Source organism: Opisthorchis viverrini (assembly GCF_000715545.1).
Source record: "Opisthorchis viverrini unplaced genomic scaffold opera_v5_146, whole genome shotgun sequence".
Classification (NCBI taxonomy): domain Eukaryota; kingdom Metazoa; phylum Platyhelminthes; class Trematoda; order Opisthorchiida; family Opisthorchiidae; genus Opisthorchis; species Opisthorchis viverrini.
Window position 1 is genome coordinate 561,770 of NW_008751801.1, and position 23,962 is coordinate 585,731.

The following is a 23,962-nucleotide window of genomic DNA, read 5'->3' on the forward strand; positions in this document are numbered from 1 at the left end:
CATTTTTGCGTAAATTCACAACTCCTGCTGAAATGGATCGTATGCAAAACTGGACCCACATGGTTTCTATAGAGGTAATCTCAGACGTAAGGGACTTCTCGAAACTGTTTAGTCCCATTCACCGTGCTTCTGGTCAGCTGAAAAGTTAACCAGCGGGGTGGACTGAGCGCTCCAGTTCATCCCTTAATCGCACACTCGATCGTTTAATGTTGAATAGATTTAGTACAGCACCATCGTACGCCGTTGACTCAACTCCAAAGCCAACCTCAACTGGCTGAACCAATCGGTATCTTTAGGACAACCACGGCATTCTTGCAGAAGTATCCAAGGTGTACATCCCCGCACTTCACTAACCCTTTTACGCCTTTTAACTTGGAGTTTCACGGAAAGTTTAAAGATTATCGTGGATAAAATTAATGGTTGTTGCAGGTGGATTCTAGTTATACTGGTCCTGTGCCGCTCACTGGGGTGTGAGATCAAAAGTAATGACCCGACCAAGGAGTCTTCAGACCCGTAAGGGACTATGCCGACCAAGCATTCACTCTTTGTCGAGCCCTTGGGAATTACCGTGCCTCAGAATCTAGTACGAATTCTTTCATCTGTCGGTTTGTTGTCTCACTGTAAGTTGTTTCACATCCCTCCACAGTAACTGTGCCATTATATGCCTTGTCACAAAGATAACCTTAGGATCTGGGACCTTCTTCAACTGTTGATTCTGTTAAACGACGGATGGAAAGATCGGTAGCTCGGGTGCGTCCACTGGTGGAGGATCAAGTGACTATGGCTCCTCTAGTTTGCCAATTAGCTTATAAAGATTCCGTCCCGAATCGGGAGATCTCACCAATTCAGCGGTGAGTTAATACTCCTTCCTTCTTACGTTCATGTAGTCCCCAAGGGATGCTTCATATCTTTTCGTGTAATTGGCTAAAACCGTTGTCCAACAAACCAATGGAATACGGGGAGAACAACGCAGCCAACTTAAACATCTCAGTAAGGTTGCAGGAAAAGTATGTGTAAGTGTGTGTATGTGTGTGCATGTAAGGAGGAAATACCGCTCACTGCTGATAGCTCTTCGAATGAGGACGATGACTGTATAAGCTAATTGCTAAGCTCGATGGGCAGGAAAACAGGCGACTAATCAATCACCAATTGTGTTAAGCACTTGCTATATGTTGCTTTATGTATAGTTTAGCTGTGTTAAAACTTGACCAAATCTACCGGACCCATTCTATCCATAGCACTGACCAATTGTTCGTGTATACTACTTTGGACCGATATGCTTACTAGTGCTAGATGTCTATTCGACGAGGTAAATCCAGCATCCGGTACACTCAGCAGCCACCCCCCAATGACCTTCTTCGTCTGCATCGAAAATGGTCTATATGGCAATTTGTGGGATCAACTAACGAACACTGTAGTTTACCCCATAAGCATTTCTTTGTTGTATGCAATTAGTGAATCGGTTTTCTCTTAACCAGGAGTTCCCATAACGACCATTCTCCGATGGGGGTGACTGGGTCTGGCTTGTGTGATCTCAATTCGACAGACCACTGTACATTATCCTCCCGGACAGTTTATCCTCCTAACCGTAGTTACCACACCAGGCTGTTTATTGATCCGAAACAATTTCAGTTCTGCGCACGATTATTTTTGCTATCCAGACGTACACGAACGGCTCACGGATTCTCTGCTGTGTGATATCTTCCATCAATGTGCTTTTGATGCTTTCGAACCTCGGTCGACACAGATTTTCAAACGTTGAGTCCAGCTCCATGAGGTCCACAACCATTGGCTTGCCATACCGAAGAGCACCTAACAGAGAGATGCGTAGTCTGAAATAAAAGCACATGAAGTTAGTTTTGGATAGCAGTTGGAGTTTTCGTCTTACCTTATGTTAAGTAACTCCAGATTCCTACCGTTGAATCTAGGATCTACATCAGAGTGTGATGGATTCCCACTTCATTCCCAACCTGTTTGTATTTATTCACAACAGGTTTCATATACTGTTATGCTTCTCTTGGTAGACTCTTTCAAAACGAAACATTTAAGCTCTAGACCGAGTGCATTAGTCCTAAGTTCTTGGTTATGCAAAGTAACTCACAAAAATCAATAAAACTGAACCACATCATTCCAGTTCTTCGGAAAATGGCTCTCTTTCCAGAGATTCAGAAGTGAATTACTTTGCGTATCGAAATATCACCTACGGAGTCGATTTCTCATTAGTCCTAAGTTCTTGGTTATGCAAAGTAACTCACAAAAATCAATAAAACTGAACCACATCATTCCAGTTCTTCGGAAAATGGCTCTCTTTCCAGAGATTCAGAAGTGAATTACTTTGCGTATCGAAATATCACCTACGGAGTCGATTTCTATATGTGTAGGAAGTGCAGACTGGTTCTTCTATGCCCACTGCTCACGAAAACTTATTTCGTATCAACGCGCAAAAGCACTGTGGAACTCGACAGCTGATATGCTTTTTAGCTAAAACGTCCTAATTTATAATTCGGAATCTACGTCTATGACAACAAAATCAGGAGGAAGTCGCCTCTCATCATCATCTCTGTTCCAACTCGTGATTAGTTATCTACCAATGCATTCGTCATCAATTGTAACCAACTAAAAGACCCGACGTCTTTCTAGCTACCATAGTTTCTGTGACTGAACACCTTTTTAAACGTTTCATCAACTGATCACTGTTGTCGTAAACAGAAGGCTGAAGCCACAGGACCATTTACATGTACATATAAACTATCCCAGGAGGGCAATAACAGTATTTTTGGGCATTGAATTTAGTTGTTGTTGAATGCCTGATTCCGAGAATACTGTGCTATGAGTACTGTCTCGAAAGTGGCCCAATTATATCGGTCAAACAATTGAACTTACTTTTCTGGTTCCAGCTGCCGTGGGTTTAGTATATTCACATAGTTTGTATCTCGGTAACGTAGAAACGTTGACGCTCTGTCTGAAGGATCTACGACCAGCGGCCACCTCATAGAATCAAACTTCTGGGTAGTCAAACAACCTACTTTCTTGCCATTCCCAAACGATTACCGACGTCCCTGAAGAGGATGTCATCCAAGTCTTTCAGGGAGCACACGATCCCAGGTCTGTCGTCTTCGCTGTTTTTTCGTTTGTCTTTGCGAAATAACAAAGCGGAAGCCATTAATGTAGCAAACCATTATTCAGGGGGTCCTGGTGGTCTCGGATAAACGTAGGGGTTGGGGCAATTGCCACAACATAATGGTATCGCAACCAGCTACTGCCTCTGATGATGATAATGGCGATTGTCACGCATATTCGAACAACTCGCCCACGATCAGCGAATGATGAAGGAATTTACCAGATATACTGCTTTCCGATAAGAAACGTGACTCAAATGCTTACTAGGCTCCCCGTTAGGGAAATATTTCTAGTACTCTGTATCGACTTAATACACTACTCATAGGGTTGCTGAAAATTCTTCCACCTTTGGGGCCCTTCTTAGGGCTCATCAGGTAGGCGCGGTCCCCAAGTTTCCATCATCCTTATATTCTACTTGAGCCTGAATTGCACGGAATTACTTAAATACACTCATTTGCATACCAATTTGGTTTTGACGAGAGACTCACCTGGAACCCAGCTGAATCTCTCGTGCATACGAGGTTATGCACCTCCAAATACTCATTCAGAAAACTTGGGTAAAATGACGACCGGAGAGCAAATGACTGATTAGTAGCCGTATTTAGCAGCATCTCCAGCCAAGCATGGAGAGGGTCAAGCGGACTATCTTGAGTGACGGGTTGTACCAATAGCAATCAAATTTTTCGTAATCGCATTCAGAATTCTCTATATGATCAAAATTAGGCGCCACTCGGACTTAGGCAGGGAAAACAATGTTCTTTTGGGAATTACATGCGTACGGGTCATCTAGATGGCAGCCAATTAGCGCACTGAAGATACCTACGCGTGTTGGAACCATGTCGGTCGTAATGGCAACCTGAAGAACACCGGACTTTTTTCGTTAAAACGGCAACCTTCCGTTTTTTCGGGCTTTTTCTTGTTCTCGGCATTCTTCACAGTTTTAACCTTTCTCTGTTCAATCCTTGGCTCGTTGGTTTTGCAACATATGGTCAGTTAAAAAAATGAGTGACACAAAGTAATCAAAGAGGATCCCTATCAATAGACAGTTCGGTTCATCATCAGCCTCCTGTACGTACCTTCATTACCCTCCTGTTGTGTGGGCATTGACCGAACGGGAAAAGTTACACCTTTCAACAGATATCCTTTCTAAGAGAGATCATCCTCCTGGAAGCATTCCTCTATAGCTTTGATTTCAGGTGTGATTTCTTCTGAAATAAACAATTCTGGATGGAACTTGTGTCTCCTTTTCAGTGGCGTTCTATCTTAATTGCTCACTGTGCACCTATTATAATGGGTGATGTGACGAGCTGGTTCTGTGAATGGATACGAATGTACAACTACCAGGTTGTAAGTAAGTAAACTAGTTGAAGATCCACAGCTGGGAACGTTGGAGTTAATTTCGAAGGTAGAGTACGATTTTGCAAATACGATTGACAAAACCTTGATTCATTCAACTGGCAGACAGTTCCGGTGCATTAGGTGATGATGCGTGGGAACATTGTTCTGTTCTCTAATGTGGTGACGACTCCAACGTAGAATCATACTTCTATATTTTCTCATTACTACCTCCGTGTTACTCCAATCCATCGACCCCCTGCGGTTTCCAAAAGGGGCCTAACACTCTCTTGAGAAGCATCTCACCAGAGGTGTGAGATACTGCTAGGGTGTTTCGTTTATCGGAGGTGGATTACCAAAGACAATATCAGCCTTGAGCCTGATTACACCTTGCGTAAGCAGAAATGGAGCACGAACGAAACCACTCACCTTTACGTTGTTCATCTCTCAGATCCAACCTTGCCTGTTGAAGTTTTTCTCGTGCTTTGCCCAGTTCGACTTTGGTCGACTCAACATGGAGCTCGGCATCATGGATAATCTGGAATAAATATTGCTTGCGGGATTTATACCACTACAATGGCTGCACGTTTAAGACCTAGGAAAGTACGCCATCATCATCATCATCCACAACGTGATAGCAGTGTTCAACACCGATGCTTCACTGCCGTACAACCATGAAAGTGCGTGAAAATCCGTGGAAAACAAAACAACCGAAAAGGATGTCCTCCATTCCTTCAAACTGAGATAGTTTTAGCGCTCATAATGAAATGTTCATCAATCTCATAGTTCATCCATTTAATTCGATGTCCTCCACTGACCCTCATACAATTAAACTACTCCACAGTACGCCCTCTCCGGTGATAACCCCACCCCTACCCGCAATGGACTACCTTGAGCCTGTCACGTATTTTGAAGCAACGGCCAAAATGACTACCCTTGGTCATTGGCTGCACAGTTCATCCAACAAAACTAACCAATTTTCATACACTTCATGAAATTTTCTTCTGAGCTGCTCAATATAGAGGCCAAGGCAAATGGGCATATGATCAACTTGACTCATTCCAGTTGTTGCTAGATTCCAGTTTAGGCAACTGAAGTGAATGAAGCAGGAGAATATATACCACGCGATGGCGGCCGACTGATTGCCAACATTTTTACTAAGAACCATGTACAGATTTGTATGTGATTCCTATCAGTTCTGATCTGCCAAGGCTTTTCCTTTTTGCCTTTGCTGGCACATACATTTAACTAGTTCTCTCCGATTACGTTGACTGGTACTTCAATACGACTCGTCGTTAGGAGCATGCGCATACCACAACGAAATAAGTTGAGCAGCTTACGAAGTGTGGGAACGTTAATGAGGCTAAGCGACAAGATAAAACAATACATATTGGCGAGTAGATTAACGCAGGGAACAAACAACCTGGTTTACGAGGACAGATTGAATAGACTGACTTCAGTCGAGGCGTGAAGTGAACTCATCCTGTTTCAAATGGTTAAGGACGGTCTCAGTGGAATTTTCCCTGCAACCGAGGTGAAGTTATGCCGGAAAACCCAGAAGCGCTGTACAGCTGTTTCATCTTTGCTGGGGAGCATCATCGTTGTGCACCGTACACACCCCCATAGCGATTCACACCCACGACCTGCCAACCAGTGGGCATTTCACAAGAAGTCGCTTGAGCGGGCATTAAATGCGTGACACTAAGCGTGTGGATGAAGGATAGCGGCGCTGTATATCGTTAAGTCGACCGCTTTGGTGACACAAAGCATGACCAGCTGGTTCAGTGTTCGGCTGAGCTGTACAGGTCGTGTGTGCGTTTTGTCCGAGAAGCGATCTCTGGAAGGGACCAGTCAACTCCAGATCAGGCGAGTCGGACTATACACCGGAAACAAGGTAAGTCAATTACAAATACAAATCGTTGACACGGTTGACCAGCAGCCGTAGCCGAAGCGGAAGGTCAATAATTCGAATCTTTACAGGGCTTTATAAGATACGTACGACTGATGTTTCCCAACAATGCGGTTAGAGCCGTACAGTGCTTCCGTGGCATTCAGCGTAAAATGATCCGACTTGCGAAGTGAATGCCTGAACCTTCAGTCTCTTCACTACTTAAAAAATTTCAGCCTTCTGAACAGAAAGAAAAAGACTTCAATTCACATGGGGAATGGAAACCGGTTATTCCTAGATGGTCGATTTGTCTACCATTAGTTGCTTCGTCGCAAACACACCGTTATGGATGAAATGGGAATACTTTCAAAGTTGTACATGTAACAGTGCAAGTACCGTCATTATATTTTCGAAAAAGGGCACCACTCATACCTGCTCCAACAAGCTAAGATTTTCATATCCGTTGACTTTGGCCGTTTCGTACTCCAGAATCCGTTGGTTCAGCACTTCATATGCTTTACATACCTGTGTTTTAAAATAAGTGGGAAGCAACATATGCGAAAACCACTTAACACAATAATGCTTACTGAAAGGTGGTCACTCTCGTTCATTGTTTCGCTTTGCCTACACTTATGCTGACAAACTTTGTCACAGTCCACAAAACCATCCTTAGGCGAGGTTGAAATGGCTAAACCTCTAGCTCACCCACACAGACTGACGGAAGGTTTAAACGAAGTTCAAGAGGAACCATCAAATGAACCGAAACAGAAGAACTAGACTCTAGGCTGGACCCAAACACATGTAGGATTCCCCACCGACCCAACACTTTTTCAACCACTCTAACACACTAAAATCCCTCGGCCGACACTCAACAGAGATTTAGCTTGACCTAGCTGATTGGTTCTCCTTCCGCCTTAAATCTCGACCAACCTCGGAACCTAGTCACTTGGCTCGATGAAGCTTTTGTGTCAAAAGCGAAAAGCTGCCCAGCAGTAAATCTACCTATTGTCACCAACTATTTCGAAAACCTCCAAAGACTTTTTTCTGTACGCATATTTTGTATCTTTTGTCGTTTATGTTGAAAGGTATATTGATTGGATGACAATTCCTTTTACAGAAGGCCACCTCACAATAAGTGGGTTGTCGTTGGGAAAACCACAAGCCTGTCAACCTGTTCCTGTCACTCAATCTATGACATTGATATAGCCACTCAGAGATGTAAACGAGTTAACCTCCCAACATGGCGGCAGACGGGAGCAGGTGTTCTGGTAACTCAACCGTGATTCCATACGCCGCCTGGTTCACAAGAGTTAGAAGAGGAAATCCTCAAAATGACTTTTCCGACAGGATTGTGATTATGTACACACATCGTCGATCAGGTAGAATTATATGGTGGTTGATTGGGCTCCAAAATTCTGGTTTACAAGACCTGAATGGGAAGAAGAAAACCAAGTGCATTTACTGCAAACCGAAAGGTAAACAGCTTTGAATGGGGGTACCAAACCATATCTCCCTGCCTAGCGCAAGAATACTCAACCGAGTGAGCCACGGTAGACACAGCTCCACACGTTACATATGTAGTTTATTTCACCTGCGTTTCATGAAATATCTACTTGATAGGTTGTCAGCTGAATATTCTCAACACTAAGAGTAAGCACGGTGTATGACATCCCCAGTGATCCGAGTGTTGATATCCAATTACGCCAAATGTGTTGGATTCCAACGGATGTAGCAGAAAAAAGGATTTTATTAATCATGCATTGAAGGACCAACAATGCGTGAAGAATCAGACTAGAACCACAATTACTGGAGGGGTAACTGGGCACTGAGGCCGTCTAGGATGCTACGCGGAGAATCACAACCGGAGTGCAGGTTAGGTTGCTGCCACCGACGGCGGGCATTCGTTCGCAGCATATTCACCTGAACTGTTCATTGAATGGTTACTGATATCTATTTTTCGTGATCTATGGATGACAAATGTTGGTCACGCGCCATTCAATGACCTTGATGAAAGCCCTATGAAATAACACTTTTCGAGGCAACATGTACCAGTCTGACCACATTAAATAATGTCCATTTGCTAAATGCTCTCTCTTCCTAGATGTGATTCACGATTTTACTGACTCTTCTCAGTTCAAATGACCGAAATTTCGAATCCGTTGGCTGAGTGAACGGGTGGTCCGTACGGTGTTATTCGGCATACCGCCCATATTCTTCTCAGCTGAGATAACCAGCCCGCGTAACTCGTCAGTGAAGACTGTTTCACTCATTAGGTTAAACTGTAAGATTTCTTTCCCATCAGTTACGAGTCCTGAACCTCGTAAGGTGGAGTTACCTGTCAGTTGCTCGCCATGGTGACATGATTACATGGGGGCAAGAGGGCTCAGTGGTTAGAGTGCGAATGTACTGACTGGAAGGTCCGTGGTTCGAACCCGACCTCTGCCTCTTGACTTCCTCTGTCTAGGCTTGGGTAACTTGGCAGTATCCCAGCCATCGTGCTTCCTTCGAAAGGCGCGGCAGCTAGGCACAGAAAGGGTGTTACAGCTGAAGGCTTATCTTATTATTATCATGGTGTCATTCAACTAGATTCGGTAGCTAAAGTACACGGTTTATGTGAAAAGTTCTTTTTACGAGTCTGGACCTGGATCCTTGTGCGCTCTTGTTCAGGTTCGCACAACCTTTAAGCTTCCATCACTCAGAAATCCTGCAGATGCTCAAAAGATTATAAAGTTGTATAACTATTCTGAGGGGCTTGTGTGCGTGTGTCACTCAGCTGTGATCCAGATGCTGAGTGCACATGTGTGCCACCTACGAAGAATTTGTTCATTAAAATTTGGAGAACAGTGAAGGAATAGTAAGGCACTGGAAGTATGGCTTAATCAATTAGCTTATGCTGTTGTTGTGCTCAGCTTTTGAAATAGGAAACTGATCAGTGTAGCTTATATTTGGGAAAACGGTTGAGCACCTAGGGGACGTAGGAATCACCCCTACGAACAAGAATTTGCCAGATGTTGGTAACTACTAGAATGGACTTCACTGATGATGATATTGTCCCACAGGGCGGTTTTCGGTTCTAAGAAATGATTGAGTCCATGGGATCAACAGCAAAAGGTGAGCTTTGAGGTGTTTCATTCTGATTCACCGATACGCTGCAGTTGTCTGAAGGAACTTTTACTGTCGTTCAACTTCGTTCTGTCAAATGTTTGTTCTGTACTCGGGAAGCACGACAGCGATTCCCACAAGTGAATTATCAGTAAACATGCGTACCCACCTTTTGCTGTACAATTTGATAGCTTTTCTCACACTGCTGCACGTTCCTTTTTAGTCTAAAAGCAATTAATGAGAAGAGAAATGGGCTGCTCACCTAGTTAGCATAGCTTGCGTCCCTCGAGATAACTGAGCTTCTTCTTGTTTGTGGTAGAGATTTATCTGTCGCAAAAGCATGTCCGTTTCGGATATGTCCCAGTTTTCCAGTAGATCATGGATCGCTACGTCGCTAGCAATCTAGAAATTTAAAATTATTGAAAGCGCTGCAAGTAGTTGGATAAAAGGGAAGCATCCGTCATCCATGTGATCATCACCGAGAAAAGAGTTCCAAGAAACCGGTGGCGTTTTGACAATTTGTTGTTTTGCTGCGGCTTGCCTTTGGGATGGATTACATCCTAAGGCACGCTAAAAAGTGATCGCTTCCTGTGAACTTTAGATAGATTGCACCGGTGAAATCCCTATGCTTATCCAACTACCTTAATATCAAAGTTGCTGCGGCTTGCCTTTGGGATGGGTTACATCCTAAGGGACGCTAAAAGTGATCGCTTCCTGTGAACTTTAGATAGATTGCACCGGTGAAATCCCTATGCTTATCCAACTACCTTAATATCAAAGTTTTTCATTATCTAAGGGTACCATACAAAGAAAAAGGAACCACGAAAAGCACTTGTGTTTAGATCCTTACAATGTACTGCACTTTATCACTTTCCGAGGCAGGCTGATCCGCACTGGATTTTTGATTAAAGTTATGGAGGAATGGACTAAAGACCAAAGACTACTCAATGCCTATCTAGAAAAAAAACGATACCGAGTGGTATCAATCAGCAGAACAGGTACGGATAGTCATTGCTCCCTTGGTCGTGACAAACCATCAGATCAATCCTGCTGAGTCGTTTGGGTGTGCCACTTAATCGTTCAGAAATCGCCCACCGGAACTTCCTGCAACAACCAGAGTATTCGTCACTTAACTTCACCAAACTCACATGAATTTGACCGAGTAGTCGGCGCTTCTATACCGCAACTTCCCTTTACAACTAGTCATCAGTTAACAGGTTATTGAAGATTACTGTTCTCGAACCCAGGTACAGTATTAGGATTTCATACGTGGGTCAAATGCATCAATTGGTCGGCAATGAATGGCGATTCACTGTGAGGTAAGATCAGTCAGTTACTTCACTGCAACCAGAGGCACGCTGGCTTTGTCGCTCCTCGTACCCAGGATGGATGATTCCCGAAGTGAATGTCAACATTTCCGAATACTCTGTCTGAGGTACAAGCTTGACAAGATGAAATCAAGTCTGAAAGTTTTAAAATCTGTTAATCGCTAATGAAATACACAGCTTTCCATGCAGAATAAAAACTGGCTGAACAAGTTTTACTAGCTGACAAAATAATGAGCTTTGGTTTACCACCGTCTGACCTTCGATATGCTAATTCTACAAAAATCGGTTCCACTTTTGCTATAAAAGTCACGTTTATCTTTGGGTTTCTTGAGAACTCGCGGCTAAGAATGACGGAAATTACTATGACTAAGTACCCCAAATGCGTTGTTATCAGTATGGCTACAGTACAGTTTTATTGATTATTGACTACCCGACTGAAATCAGTGTAGGAGCAAGCATATCAGATCTTCCGTTTATCTGAGAGGCTGAATGTTCCAATCCACGTTTGTGAAACGACAGCTGCATATTTCAAATTATTTCCTAAGGGGAAACAGGGTGTCAGGTTTGTGGAATATGCCGGATTGGCATTAGTTGACGGAGAAAGTCCCAAACTTCAATCTGGTTTGCGAGGAGAGAACGAGTTTGGACGTGCGGATGCACTGCATATCATCGGAACGCTTTAGAACGTCCCTAAATCCTATTTACAAACCGTTTAAGTTGATTGACTAAGCTGTTTTCGGAGCGCCCAGTTTATCACCATGTATACGACGATAGTATCAATGGTATCTCTTGTGCACATCTGTTGTGAGACAAGTTCGTTCATCGATTGATGGACTAGTTATTTAAATTTAACATTGAGAGCAGCCGGGTCCGTCAGTAGCTTGAAGAATACGTTAAGTTCGGGCGATTCTGGCCAGCCTATGAGTTTATCCCAATTGTTATCTTCACGAAATTCCCATTCCTGGCATCTGGGGCTTCTCTTTTCGAATAACAAAGGCTGGTTAGAGAAGCACAGTACATCTTCGAAATGGAGTTGTTGAGATTTGTTAATAAAGGTCACGAATTGGCGTAGTCTAAGACTTCTGCACCTAGAAGGTGTCCAGATGTTATTCGTCTGTGTCCAAAATTACTTCATTTAGATATTTGGAGATACCTTCATGAACTATCACGAACCTCTCGACGCAGCTGATAAAGATCAGGGGCTATGTCGATGATGTCTCAAGTGACGCCGATTGCGGTGTGCAAAGTCTCCATTCCCAATAACGAATCATGTACTATGGAATTTACCTCCATTCCCAAACATACGAATGGAAACATGAAACTGAACCACTGTTTGGCCATATCACATTCATCAAAATAGGTGCTTACTTGTCCAACTCCTTTTCCCCGTTGTAACACTCCCCCGTTCTATCTATTTTGACATAGTCAACCGTTCACTACTATTGTGTCCTTATGCTCACTCTGCTTACATGCTTACCCACAATTCCTCCAAAGCCAAAACAAATAGCAAATCGTCCATTAAGATTTTGCCCTCGTAGTGAAACCAACCTAGCTGAAAAGCATAGAAGCACTGAATAGCTGTTTCATATTTCAGTAGTACGAACCTCAAGATGGTTCCGGCTAACAGTTGAAAACCTAACTGTTCGGCAGCGCGAGGCTGACCAGTAGTATGAACTAACGTGCATTTAAACTGAATCAATCCCTTCAATCACGGAATACACACCACGTGATCACGTGTTGATGCTCATGTACCTTGCGCCTCAGCTGGCTGGAGCTGTAGATCTTCACTTCGATTTATGTACGTGAAAATCCTTCAATAACTCAAATAAACTTCATGAAGGGTATCTGGTTCCTGCCATCCTTTCCAGGATCGTGACTGACGACATACTGGCCTAGGCATTTGGAAGTATAAGACCAAATTAAGTGAGACTTCTTCAAGGCAGTATGCTAACCAGTACATGGTGTCCTTTGTCCTTCTGCACATCACATGCAAATACTGTTTTATTAAGGGAACGAACATCCAAAGTGCAAACATGTTAAGATACTCGGTCTGGCATAGCGCGACTCTTGAAAAAAGAAGTTTTTCCATTTTGAAAATGCGGTGATATCCAGCTTTAATACCATAAGTGAAATCTTCGGCGGACCAAGTGTGCAGTCGCAGCGCCCAACCGGCTGTACTGTTCAGATCAAATACATAATTCATAAATTCCACTTGCGATCACTACTCACTGTCGTTTGGGTTCTTCGCGGAATCAATATATACAAGCTCTCGGTCCTCAATCCTCAAAGTAGGAAGACCAGTGATGCACATACACCACCCTAGTAAGTTTAGTTATCGACTTCTGTTCGTTTGCTACTTATTTAGTAGCTCTCCCTCTCGATTTTAGAATCCCTGCCTTTTCTAATTGTTTGTGTTTGTTTATCTCAACAGCGGGACAGATCGTTTAACTTATGAACCTGGATAAATGCTAAGATAAATGCGAATAATCAAAGATCACCTGCGATCTATCTAGTTGACACATAATGCACTATGAAGTAAGTGACGGTATTCGATAGTCTGAAGTTTCGCGTTCATTGTAATAAAGCTGTGAAAACAAAAGTCGACGGCTTTATCCGCCGAAACATAAAAACAGACAAAAGAACTATGTTTGTATGATTCACTGATTCGTTCAATAGTTGCGAAATTTTCTAAGCGTCCTGTTCGTCTAGATATCGATAATATTCACCCCCTAAGACGTGAGTTCTCTGTTTAACGAACCCAAACTCGTCAATAAGACGTTCCAAGCCGCTCAGCTTACTATTTGTTGCACACTGTCAAAAACCTACCTCAATGGGTCTTTGTCCATCATCCGCGTACAACCTTGGGTCAGCACCGTGTTGTAACAATATCTTTAGAATGGATTTTGTCAGTACCGTTAGGAAACCAACTTGTGCTACGTCCAAGTGTCCTCCAAAGACGGCTCGATAAAGTGGTGTTCTGCCAAACTGACCTCTAGAATTCACATTGGCTCCGTGATCGATCAAAAATTTCACGGCCTCTGGAGAACCACCAACTACGACAGAAGACAATCAGATCAAAAAGATGCACCTACTGCATGCTTCTGAAAGAGCTGAATTCCGATTCGCATCTTCACACTCAATTAATTCCTTAATGTGACGTAATTTCGTCGCACGGCCAATGTCATCGTCACCAATTCCACTGTTTTCATCTTCATCAATAAGCTGCGTTAAATAAAATGAAGCAAAACTACAGAGAACAAACTTGCTGTAATATTGCTCTCATCTGAAACACTTTGCCTTCATAAGCACTCTCCAGCATGCACTTCTTACGGCGATTCGCCAATCGGACTCGTTCTTCTTCCTCTTGTTCTTTCAATCGCTTTCTCTCTTGTTCCTCGCGGTACTTCTGGACCATTTTTAAATACGCCTGTCTGCTTAGCTCTTCTACCTGTTCTTCGTACCTAATCTAGAATTTGAAAATATAAATAGATACGCACTAGTAGAACCTTTTCCATTTTCAGCTTTTTCAACTTTTGCTGGGCCAGATACCGCCTGACGTATTTTTGGACCATTACCGTGGCCTCGACCAAAACAGGATCAGCGGAGCTCTCGTCCCCGTCATCAGAAGCAATTGGAGATCTACGCTTCTCTGCAGCTGACAAAATAAGATGAAGTTCACAATAGTATATTGAACAGAAACACACTCAATTCTCCTCGCTTTGAACGATGAACTCTATTTTTGACCAGTCTCTCTAGACGGTCTACGAAACAAAATTGTACGATTCCGCAGCTGGGGTAAAAGGCCTGGAAAACTGAAAAGACGCAACACACAATCCAAAATAACTGTTCTTCTCTTCCTCAGATCGACGAAACATAAGCACAAATCTAGTTCTTTCAAAACAGGAGTTTATTTTCTGTTAAGTTTAGGTATTTCGCTGGCAATAAACAGGTGAACTTGTCGGGAGTATTTTCTTGTATCAAGAGAAGTAAGCCTCTTGATTACAAAGGCATTTCTTTTATGAAAGTACCCCTTGTTTGGTAAGGATATAAAAACAGAAAATTTCAAGTTAATGAACATGCAAAATAAACAGCTCTTATTCAAATGTCACTTTTCAAACCATATACTCGAGTATCAGGCATCTGAAGTTCAACTCCTTTTCCAGCCAAGAAAAACAGTTGATTAGTTCTAGTGGGAGTGAAACAAGTCCCGTGGTTCCCCGCCTTCCTTTGAACTACCCGAAGCAGTGTGTTGGGGGCAACTAAGCACAGTTTAGTCTGCTAAAAATGAATTGTGTAAGTAGTTGCAATGATTTGGGTCACCACAGTTGTCCTGGCAGTCTGCGACACCTATAATCGAAGAGGAAGGATCAAAGTTGTAGAGCTTTTCACGTATCTCTTATTACCTCCTGGCTGTACTTTCACAGTCGACGTAAATGCTCGAATCTATGGTGATCGGGTCACGTAAGCTGATTTTAGAACCCTATGGGTAGTGCAGGACGGAGAGATTGCAGAAAACAAGTACAAAACAGAAGCATAGTGGATTATCAATGAAGAAGAAGTGAACAGATAGCCTCGTCCGTGGTTCCTCGAAATTACGTTCTCAATGAGTACCTCCAACAACTGATGTGGTGAGTCTCCGATAACCCAACCTCGTGAACGCTACGCACCAGTTCAGTCAGTATTGTTTGTAATGTAGTTCATGCTTCACCTTTAAGTCATATGCCGTTCACCTTGTGGCATATTCTAGTGGAATCTGCAATAAAGACAGGGCAAGGGCTGTCGATCATCCGGTGTTGAAAGCACATGACCAAGCCAACGTAGTCACTACTGCAAAATCCACCTATTAATTAGATGAGCACCTTTTGTGTTAAAAGCCATCAGACTTACCTCAAAACGTAAAGTGATCCAAGTAACACTGGACACATTGCCATATTGCAAACCTGTCCTACAACGAAAAGTTAGTATCATGTCGACCCGTAATGTTGTTGAAGTTGGAAGAAAGTAGGATGGGCCATAGCAGTGCCACCATTCAACTCGTTAGTAATGGGTGTGCTGGCGAACTGTCGTTGAACAAGTACATGATGGGTCAGCCCATTGCGGGAGTATTGACGGATGCTGCCAACTTTATTCCTCCTAAAAAACGTTAATTTGTTTTTCCAATTAGTTCCTTATGTCTGAACAGCGGGAGGAAAGTTTCAGTCTCTCTGCAGGAGGCCTCTGACAGGGAATTCTGTCAGGTACTTTCCAGAGAAAAATGTCCAAGCGTTTTCTAATTGACTGCAGACACGATCTCTCTTTGGAGTCAGTTGTTCTCAAAGGAATTAATGCATTAGGTCTTTCAGTCCAGTACTTGGAGCTTTTGAGTTTTCACGAACACAGAATGTGTTGAAAGCCAGAAATTAGGCTTGAAACGATGCGCATGTATACAACATCAGCTGTGCTACGGATTTTTTTCGGACGTCCTGACAATGAATATCTTGCGGACGCACTAATTGGACGATAAGTAGGTGTTCAAACGGCCGTTGGCACCCACGCGTATTAGACGACTAACTAGTCAATCGATGCCCCTAATTCAAGTGATGTGAGATGACAACCGGGGCGCCTCGTTTACTGGATTTCGTCACTGTTTCCTCACCCAAGATTCTACTCGCAGTAAGTGCATTTGCGGTTGCCCAACTTCAAGCACGCCAGTTGGTGCGCGCCATTACCCTATTACCGGGTAAACAATTCATCGTGAATAACCCTGACAGAGTTGATGACGTTTTTACCGAAACCCGCTGCACAGGCAGTACACACAGTTCCAAGAAACTGGGGGTTAGTTAGCATCTGTGTCCCTTGTCCTGTGTACTAGACCGTACTTTTCACTGAGTAGAGTTTGAAATAAGCAATTCAGTGTCTATTCATTCGCAAAGAACTAGTGGATTGGAATGATAAGAAAAGTTAAGCGGATAGAGAGTTGAGTAAATTGTAAGGCATGTTGTTTGAATTAGAGTTGGGGGTTGGAAAGTGGATGCCTTTGCTGGTCTTGCACCGACAGTTAGCCAGTGAGTAGAAGATATTCTTTTTTCTCACCAGTTTCGGCAACGGAATGTACAAACTGGATCTTATCAATGGTGCATCTGGTGGTGTGTCAAATTTTGCAATTTTTTGTCGATTTTGTTCTTTCGGTTGGTTATTTACTTCATTCGAGGAACTTATTTGGATATACGGCTTAGAAAGTCGGGAGGGGATTTAACCTCAAGTGTCACGAAATCAGTTCATCTGAATATCGTCGAAACATAAGAATTCCTCATCTTTTGTACTCCAGGAAAACATCACAGAGAGATAAGGTTGTGTAAAATTTACGTATGTTGATACGACTGCCAGTAATGCGCTTCATCGTTTCTTGATCAGTTACCAAATGTATTCTTGCTATCACGGTTCCAAATGAAATATCAATCATGAGAAGGTGATTTGTGGTCAGAACCTGAGTACGCTACCTCAATGGGCATAAGAACTCACAACACAGAACCAATCTCCAATAAGGAATTTATCGTTGTTCATTGGTTTTAGATTGTACAAAGGTTATTGCTCCATAATTAACAAACAACTATAGTAATATTATCAACCTTTTGGTACTGTCACATCAGAATCTTCTTGTCATAAAAATCGGCATATGGCCGAAATAGAAATATTTTCGAAGAATCTTAGGCTAAAATCACACTGTTCCGGTTCCGTGGGCCAGAAAAAATTCACAGGCATGGAACGGCAAAGGCATCAGCCGCCATGGACGTGGTTTTAAGCTAACTCATTCAGATGACTCTAACTTCAAAGTTAAGTATGTCGCACATGGCTGAACTCCTGAGTCAAATGATCAATCGTGTCCTACAGAAATCGTTAAAGAACTCCAGGCAAACACAAATCACGGTCTATTCTACATTGTTATGCTTATATCAGCATTTAGATGAAGTTACAAATATATCTGGCATATTCTGCTTTGGTTATCTTCTTTTGCTAATAATTTCAAGCGTACTTAAAAAGTTACAAATATGTCTGGCATATTCCGCTTTGGTTATCCTCTTTTTGCTAATAATTTCAAGCGTACTTAAGTTCTGCACTATAAATCACTCGCCAAGTTGAACTCATCAACCGACCACACACCATGATATGTTTGCAAGTCCAGCAGAAGATGGTATTAGCTGCGTGCGTACATCATCAACTTTTCTTCATTTCACTTGAATACCCCCTCGTGTTCTTGAATAGCCTAGGATGACTGAGGATGGAGAATAAAGAGGGTCGTGGGTACAACCCTCTTTGATGTCACTCGTGCTCTTTCATCATGACTGCAAAATATACTAATAGTGAATCCAAATTTTAAAGTTCACTACGTTGTGGCGCCTCAAAAATGTTTAGTAACTACAGTTTGATAATGCAGCATAAAACGGGGTTATGAGTATACCTATATATCTCGCTGAATCTAACACCTCATAACCGCAATCATAGGAACAGACCACTTAAATTAATGACGTAATTGATTTTCTTATCACAAGTACCATGGATGGGTCAGTCAACGTGCGTTTCGATAAAGGTGATGCAGACTCAGAAGAGGCTGGAAGATGACAGTAAACAGTCAAAATCTTTTTGATCACAGAAGCTGGCCGTAATATCTAGACCTCATTAATGTTGACACCGTATGGTCGGACGGAAAATGACGCAATCCACCGTTGATTATACAGGCTAGACAGTTGTTAAAACACTCCCCTAATGAAGTAATGACAAAACTGAGGGAGGCAGATAGTTTTAGCGCTAACGCAGGAAGAATATGTAATGGACTTCGACATCCAAACAATAACGCAGTAATGATCAGGTGAATGTCATCCGAGGAGGCGAATCTTGCGTCAGCCCCGGTTTTCCGACAAACTTTGAGAACCACAGTCTTTGGATCTGCACCAAGCGCTGTATTTATCTCGTGATACTGGAAAAGTGCGCTGGCGGTGCATATCTGACTATTAATTGTACGTTCATTTCAGCACTGCATACAGCTCTTCTCCTCAGTGCTGAAATCTGTTGTCCTGGAATTAAAAAACAAGACTATTAAACTGCGCTATTGCGGTATAAATGCGGTTTCCTGAACTGTGACAACTTCATCATGAGTGATTCCCACCACAGATATGCTATCATCTCTGGTGAGGTAAGGTTCGTCCTACCTGTCGAGTGATATTCTGTGTGTTTTTTTCTTCCACGGCAGGTTATCTGAATCTGATTGAAAACCTCACTGATTTCTGACCAATTTATTTGTAGTGCTGAAGAGCCAAAAGACTCGTTGTTTGTATTATCCATGTTGAATGTTAACAAAAAAGCCAAAAGAAAGCGTATACACAATAACGTTAGTTCAGAAATGCCCACGTGAAACTAAAGTTGCTTGATTTTTTCATGGCCTTGTGCCGATCTTTCTGAAGTTTATACCTTTGTTGATCGTGGCCAGTATCTTTGACTTGAAAGGTGTGCCAGGCCTGAAACCATGTCGTAAGCTGCAAAAAATGCCAAGTTTATCCACTGAGGACAACAGTCGTACTCTGACTTGCATGCACTTGGCAAAAAATCAGTCACAAGCATTACAAAAGTAACTAGTTTCTTCATTGTTTTCAAATGACCATCTTCATGCTAGTACAGCTTGTGGTTCTATGAGGCATGATGAAAACAGTAAATAGCAGTAAACACCAATCAGGATTGATGCGCGACGATTTACAAAAAACTGCCGATAGTTTTGATTTGTGTTTTAATAACTTGACGTCCTTGCTGTCAAGGTAGACAGGCAGAACACTGTTGGTTGTCCTTTTGGTTTGTTATCCAAATTTTTAACTATGTCTTAGACCTGACAGATGAAAGATCTATCTAGATTACAAACCTCCGCTGTCTACAGAATACGGAGATTCCCTGGTCTAACGAGGTTCACTGATAATTTATACTTCACCGTCTAATTTAATAACGTATTTGATATATCCCATTTTTGTGCCAGAACACAATAACAACTCTATGTACCATACACGAACATTTTGCAGTTGTAAAACAACTTTCACTCTAGCAGACTCAGACAAAGTTTGAACAGAGTAAGCCTCAGCGCGGATGCTTGGGGCACTGAGCTTTTAGAATATCGTGCGAAATATCTTACTTTTACCTTGAGCAGATAAGGACGGCGTTGCAGAAAGTCAACCTCTCAAAATGTTGTGGAGTAAGGCATGGAGTGCTGTTATTCACTTTATTATTTTACTGAGATCTACAAATGCGGCGTCTACACGATGACCTTAGTCTACCTAATTGGTTATTTTTGCGTGCCATCAGAAAGTTTGTAACTTTAGACCTGCTAGACACTAAGTTGTGTTATTTTGGTGCAACATCCCAGGAATTTTCGACATCTTTCGTTGGTAAGTTGTTATCGGTTTTCATGCGTCTTAAGCGCTAACGATACTCTAGCACCAGATATGCAGTGGAGTATTTTCGGGTAGACAGCGGTGCAAATTCCTTGTGGTCCTCAACGACATGAGCCAGCCCATTCTTATAATCCGGTCTAATTGCAGGCCTTCGGATGCTAACAAAAGGCACTCTTCAACACAATGACAGCTTCTAAATTAGCCATTAAGCAGACAAGCAGCCCTTTCAAACCGAAAGTGATCACAGTGATCACTGAGTGTTGGCTAGTCAGGGTTGAACGTACGTCTAGCATGACACGTGCTTCGCTTAATGACGATCGGTTGTATCCATAATGGTGGTAACGCTATAGTGCAAACTTCGGGTTTTTAATCTCCTCTCACAGCCATGCCTTTGTCAAAACAATGACGTCAACCTTAATAACACAGATCTCCTCCTCACAAGTATCTCTCCCCCAGTAAATTGCTCACGTTTGAATGGGCGAATTCTAAGGTGGCTGTTGGGTTGCTCCGGCCGCGATAACAACCAACATGTGTGTAGTGTCCCACTTCACTACACAGAGCTAGTGAGTGCAGAATTTTCCCCTCAAAAATTAAGCCTTCGCTTGAGTAGGAATATTTCCTCGCTTGTCCCGGTCCTCAGGTATTGGAGGAGGGATTCATTGGCATGCACCATAATTAAAAAGGAGTACGCCTCCTCAGGAAAACCAAAGTCAACATCAGCGGTCTCTGGCGTGTCGTGGCTGTTATCTTTCTCCAGGTATGGATGGCTCTTAATACACTAACCCTCTTATACGTCGAGCAACCTTTCAACCACAGAATTTCATCTATAGATTAAACAGTTATTAAGTGGTTATAACCATGCTGGCATCACCCCGGCTCGTGCGATACATGCCGGAAACACGTCGTAAAACCCCTGTTCTGGGAGGCTCCGTCTTTCCCGATCACTCTCTATTCAACTCGATTGTCACCTCGGTGATAAATCCTATCACTAGTTTGACGGGATGATAGAAACTGTTAGTCAAATGCTCCGCGTTCCTCTGTGGTTTATTTCACTTTTGCTTAGTTTCTAACTATTTTTCTGGCGGGACTGAAACGTCCTTATACCTCACACTCGGGTGGTTTACGCTGCTCCATTTACAGAAGCGGCGTGGTTTTTCTCCATGGCACTCAAAAACTCCCCGGGATAAGAGTCTTTTCTTTTCACAGTACAGTATGCTTTAAACATCGTTCACTTGTATCAGTTACCACTGGCTGTCTATGCTTGTTCAGGTGCTTTCAAATGAAATGTTGCTTCTGCGGCTGCTGGAAAATAAAATAACGCCTGTCATTAGCCATGCTCGTTCTTAACTTCTGAGTACCACGATAGATACCTACCTTGTTCTTCAGGTTCACGTGGGACAATGTCCTGAACTTCCTGTGGACGGCTAGTTCGACAGTGCCTTGCGGGCATTGGGCAAGGATTTTCAAATTATCGCGGTTTCCGTAGACTCTAACCTTGAGCATCCAACAAGCCCAAGGCCTACGCACGCTTTCAGTTTTCGCAGATTCTCGGCTTCCCTTATTCGCGGATCCACGGATTGATAAACTGGATCTAGGCTTTTGCCCAAACTTCCACTTCCGGGCTTGTTCTTGTAGTTCAGCGGCTTTTGTTCACCTGAAAGGCATAGGCGAAAAAGGGTGAAACACTGCTCTTCAATTAGTCGGCGCGAGAACTCAAATAAGAAGACGTTCAGAAGGGCTTTGAACTGGGTACTAAATGCACCATGAACAACCCTCGGAGCATTGTTCCACCTATCAACTACCTGAAGTGAGAAAAACTTGAGCCTGATTAATGTGTGCACCCGAGCTTGAAAATCTTACCATGTCCCCACCGTGTGCTATTCAGGTTGAACCATCTTTAAAATCGAGGATATTCGTCACGCCAGATGGGTCTGGGGAGATTTCGAATTTGTACCGGGGATATCAAATTTTTGAATTTAGTTTATTAAAGATGGCCGGCCTCAGAATACGTTCCATTACCTTGCAAGGTAGGCTAATAAGGCCATTGGGCGTGGAGCAGTAGCCCTGGCGGTAGTCGGGCGACATTTTTTAGATTGGCCCGACAGTCGCTTCTTTTCAATCAGTAGGAGGGCTGCTTTCGTCGATCGATTGGCAGAACATCGGGTAAGATAACCCGCCAGTGTGAGCCACGTATCCTCCAGGATCCCTGGATGGACTATCCCAAGAAACCAAAGCGTTTAACGGGTCTGTCTTGCGCAGGCGTTAACGAATGTCCTGCTCCGTATAGACCAAGTTAGTTAGAGGCTTCTCATAGTTACGTCTTGACAAGACTATATGTGACAGGCTCGCTGGGGCAGAAAACAGGCCAACATAGTGCTCTCTGAGGGCTTCAGATAGTCACTTGTAGATTCTGTTTTTTGTCCATAAAGGAGAGGGCGGTAGGTTTATCTCTTCGGCTGCGGCTAATGCACCTAAATAACACTTTTTGCCTCTCCGGTGAGGCCTGATATCGTCTCCTGGTTTCGTATGATCCATTGGCGATGAGTTACATAGGCTCCGCATTTTTCGAAGTGCTGGCTCATCCTCTCTCATCCCGTTGATATCCTTTTGGGATAACGGATGGGACCTCTTCCTGAAGACGCTGAAAACGCTGACAACCAACAACTCACCGCCACGCACCACTAAGCTCACCAATAACGCACTGATTATGTCATCTCGACTGTTGATGAAACGTTGCAATCGAATTGTTTGGCTCAACCAACAATCCAACGACCACCTGCCCTACCTGAGCTACCCACATTTTCCTCCATAGAAAACGATGAATCCTTTTGAGGAGCCATTGGTCCGCCGACCGTGTGCGGCTTTATATGACGAACATTACGTCAGTCTGGTGAATTTTCTGTACCACGATCTTATATAACATACGCGTAAAATGGACACAGTTTAAATTGCCCAACGAAGCTACGCATTTCTTGGAAGTTTGGACGTCAGAAGTATCAAACCCGCGTTTGGTGTTCCGGATTTTCGACCCTGAAGCCGATGAAATCAAACGCCAGTACACGGTGGTTACTATGACGGCGCGCAGTAATCGCACAAATGCAATTGAAATTTCGAAGGCTACGAAGTGTCCCTGATGAACTGAAGCAAACTGGCAACTGAGTTCAGAGTACCAACCTAAAATTTAGAGCACCATTTAGGCATCCTGGGGTCTCAGCGATGCCTGGAGGTTATTCCGCCAGACTTTTCGCCAGAGGTGTTATTGCTTCAGTGACATCGGGATCTAGTGAGCTGAATAAATATGAGGATAGATTGGGACGGTTTTTAATCTGAGCGCATACACCACAAAATGTAACATTCTGAGGAGATAATTTTCACTTCACTAGTAAAGTTTTCTACAGCTAAGGGCATTGTGCGGTTAATGGGCCCTCACTCTGACCCAGTAGAGCTTTAATTAGCACTTGAGCAACGAAGATTTCCTGTTGGTGATAACTAATTCCAGAAAGGAAGGTAGTTGGCCTGCTCGGCGTCTCATAGGTATAAGGATATATTCAGTCCGGGGGTTCTGTTAAACGAATTTGGTCAGCGCTAATGCAGAATGTTCACCAGGTGTGAAGCGTTGGAGTCTTATCTAGGGTGCCTTTGGAGCAATAAACTCGCTCACCAGAATGAGGTGTGTGCACTGGTAGCTGGATGAGAGTAGCTTATGGGAAATAGTTCACCTTTTGGTGAACTTGTCGTGTAACATCGAAACACGCTGAGAAGAGAAAAGCATCATGCGT

At 43.1% G+C, this 23,962-nt stretch overlaps 1 protein-coding gene across 1 annotated transcript in view; it reads right to left on the reverse strand.

Moving 5' to 3' along the window:
- T265_06745 (hypothetical protein) overlaps positions 1-21,686 on the reverse strand; it is a gene marked incomplete at both ends in the record, with an annotated part of 23,053 nt that extends 1,367 nt beyond the window's left edge. Inside the window, 8 exons of the mRNA XM_009172090.1 lie at positions 4,885-4,993; positions 6,776-6,868; positions 9,615-9,669; positions 9,708-9,847; positions 13,600-13,826; positions 13,866-13,995; positions 14,036-14,239; positions 21,558-21,686. Coding sequence (XP_009170354.1) covers positions 4,885-4,993; positions 6,776-6,868; positions 9,615-9,669; positions 9,708-9,847; positions 13,600-13,826; positions 13,866-13,995; positions 14,036-14,239; positions 21,558-21,686 — 1,087 coding nt within the window. The remainder of the gene's footprint in view (positions 1-4,884; positions 4,994-6,775; positions 6,869-9,614; positions 9,670-9,707; positions 9,848-13,599; positions 13,827-13,865; positions 13,996-14,035; positions 14,240-21,557) is intronic.
- Between the last annotated feature and the right edge of the window lie 2,276 nt (positions 21,687-23,962).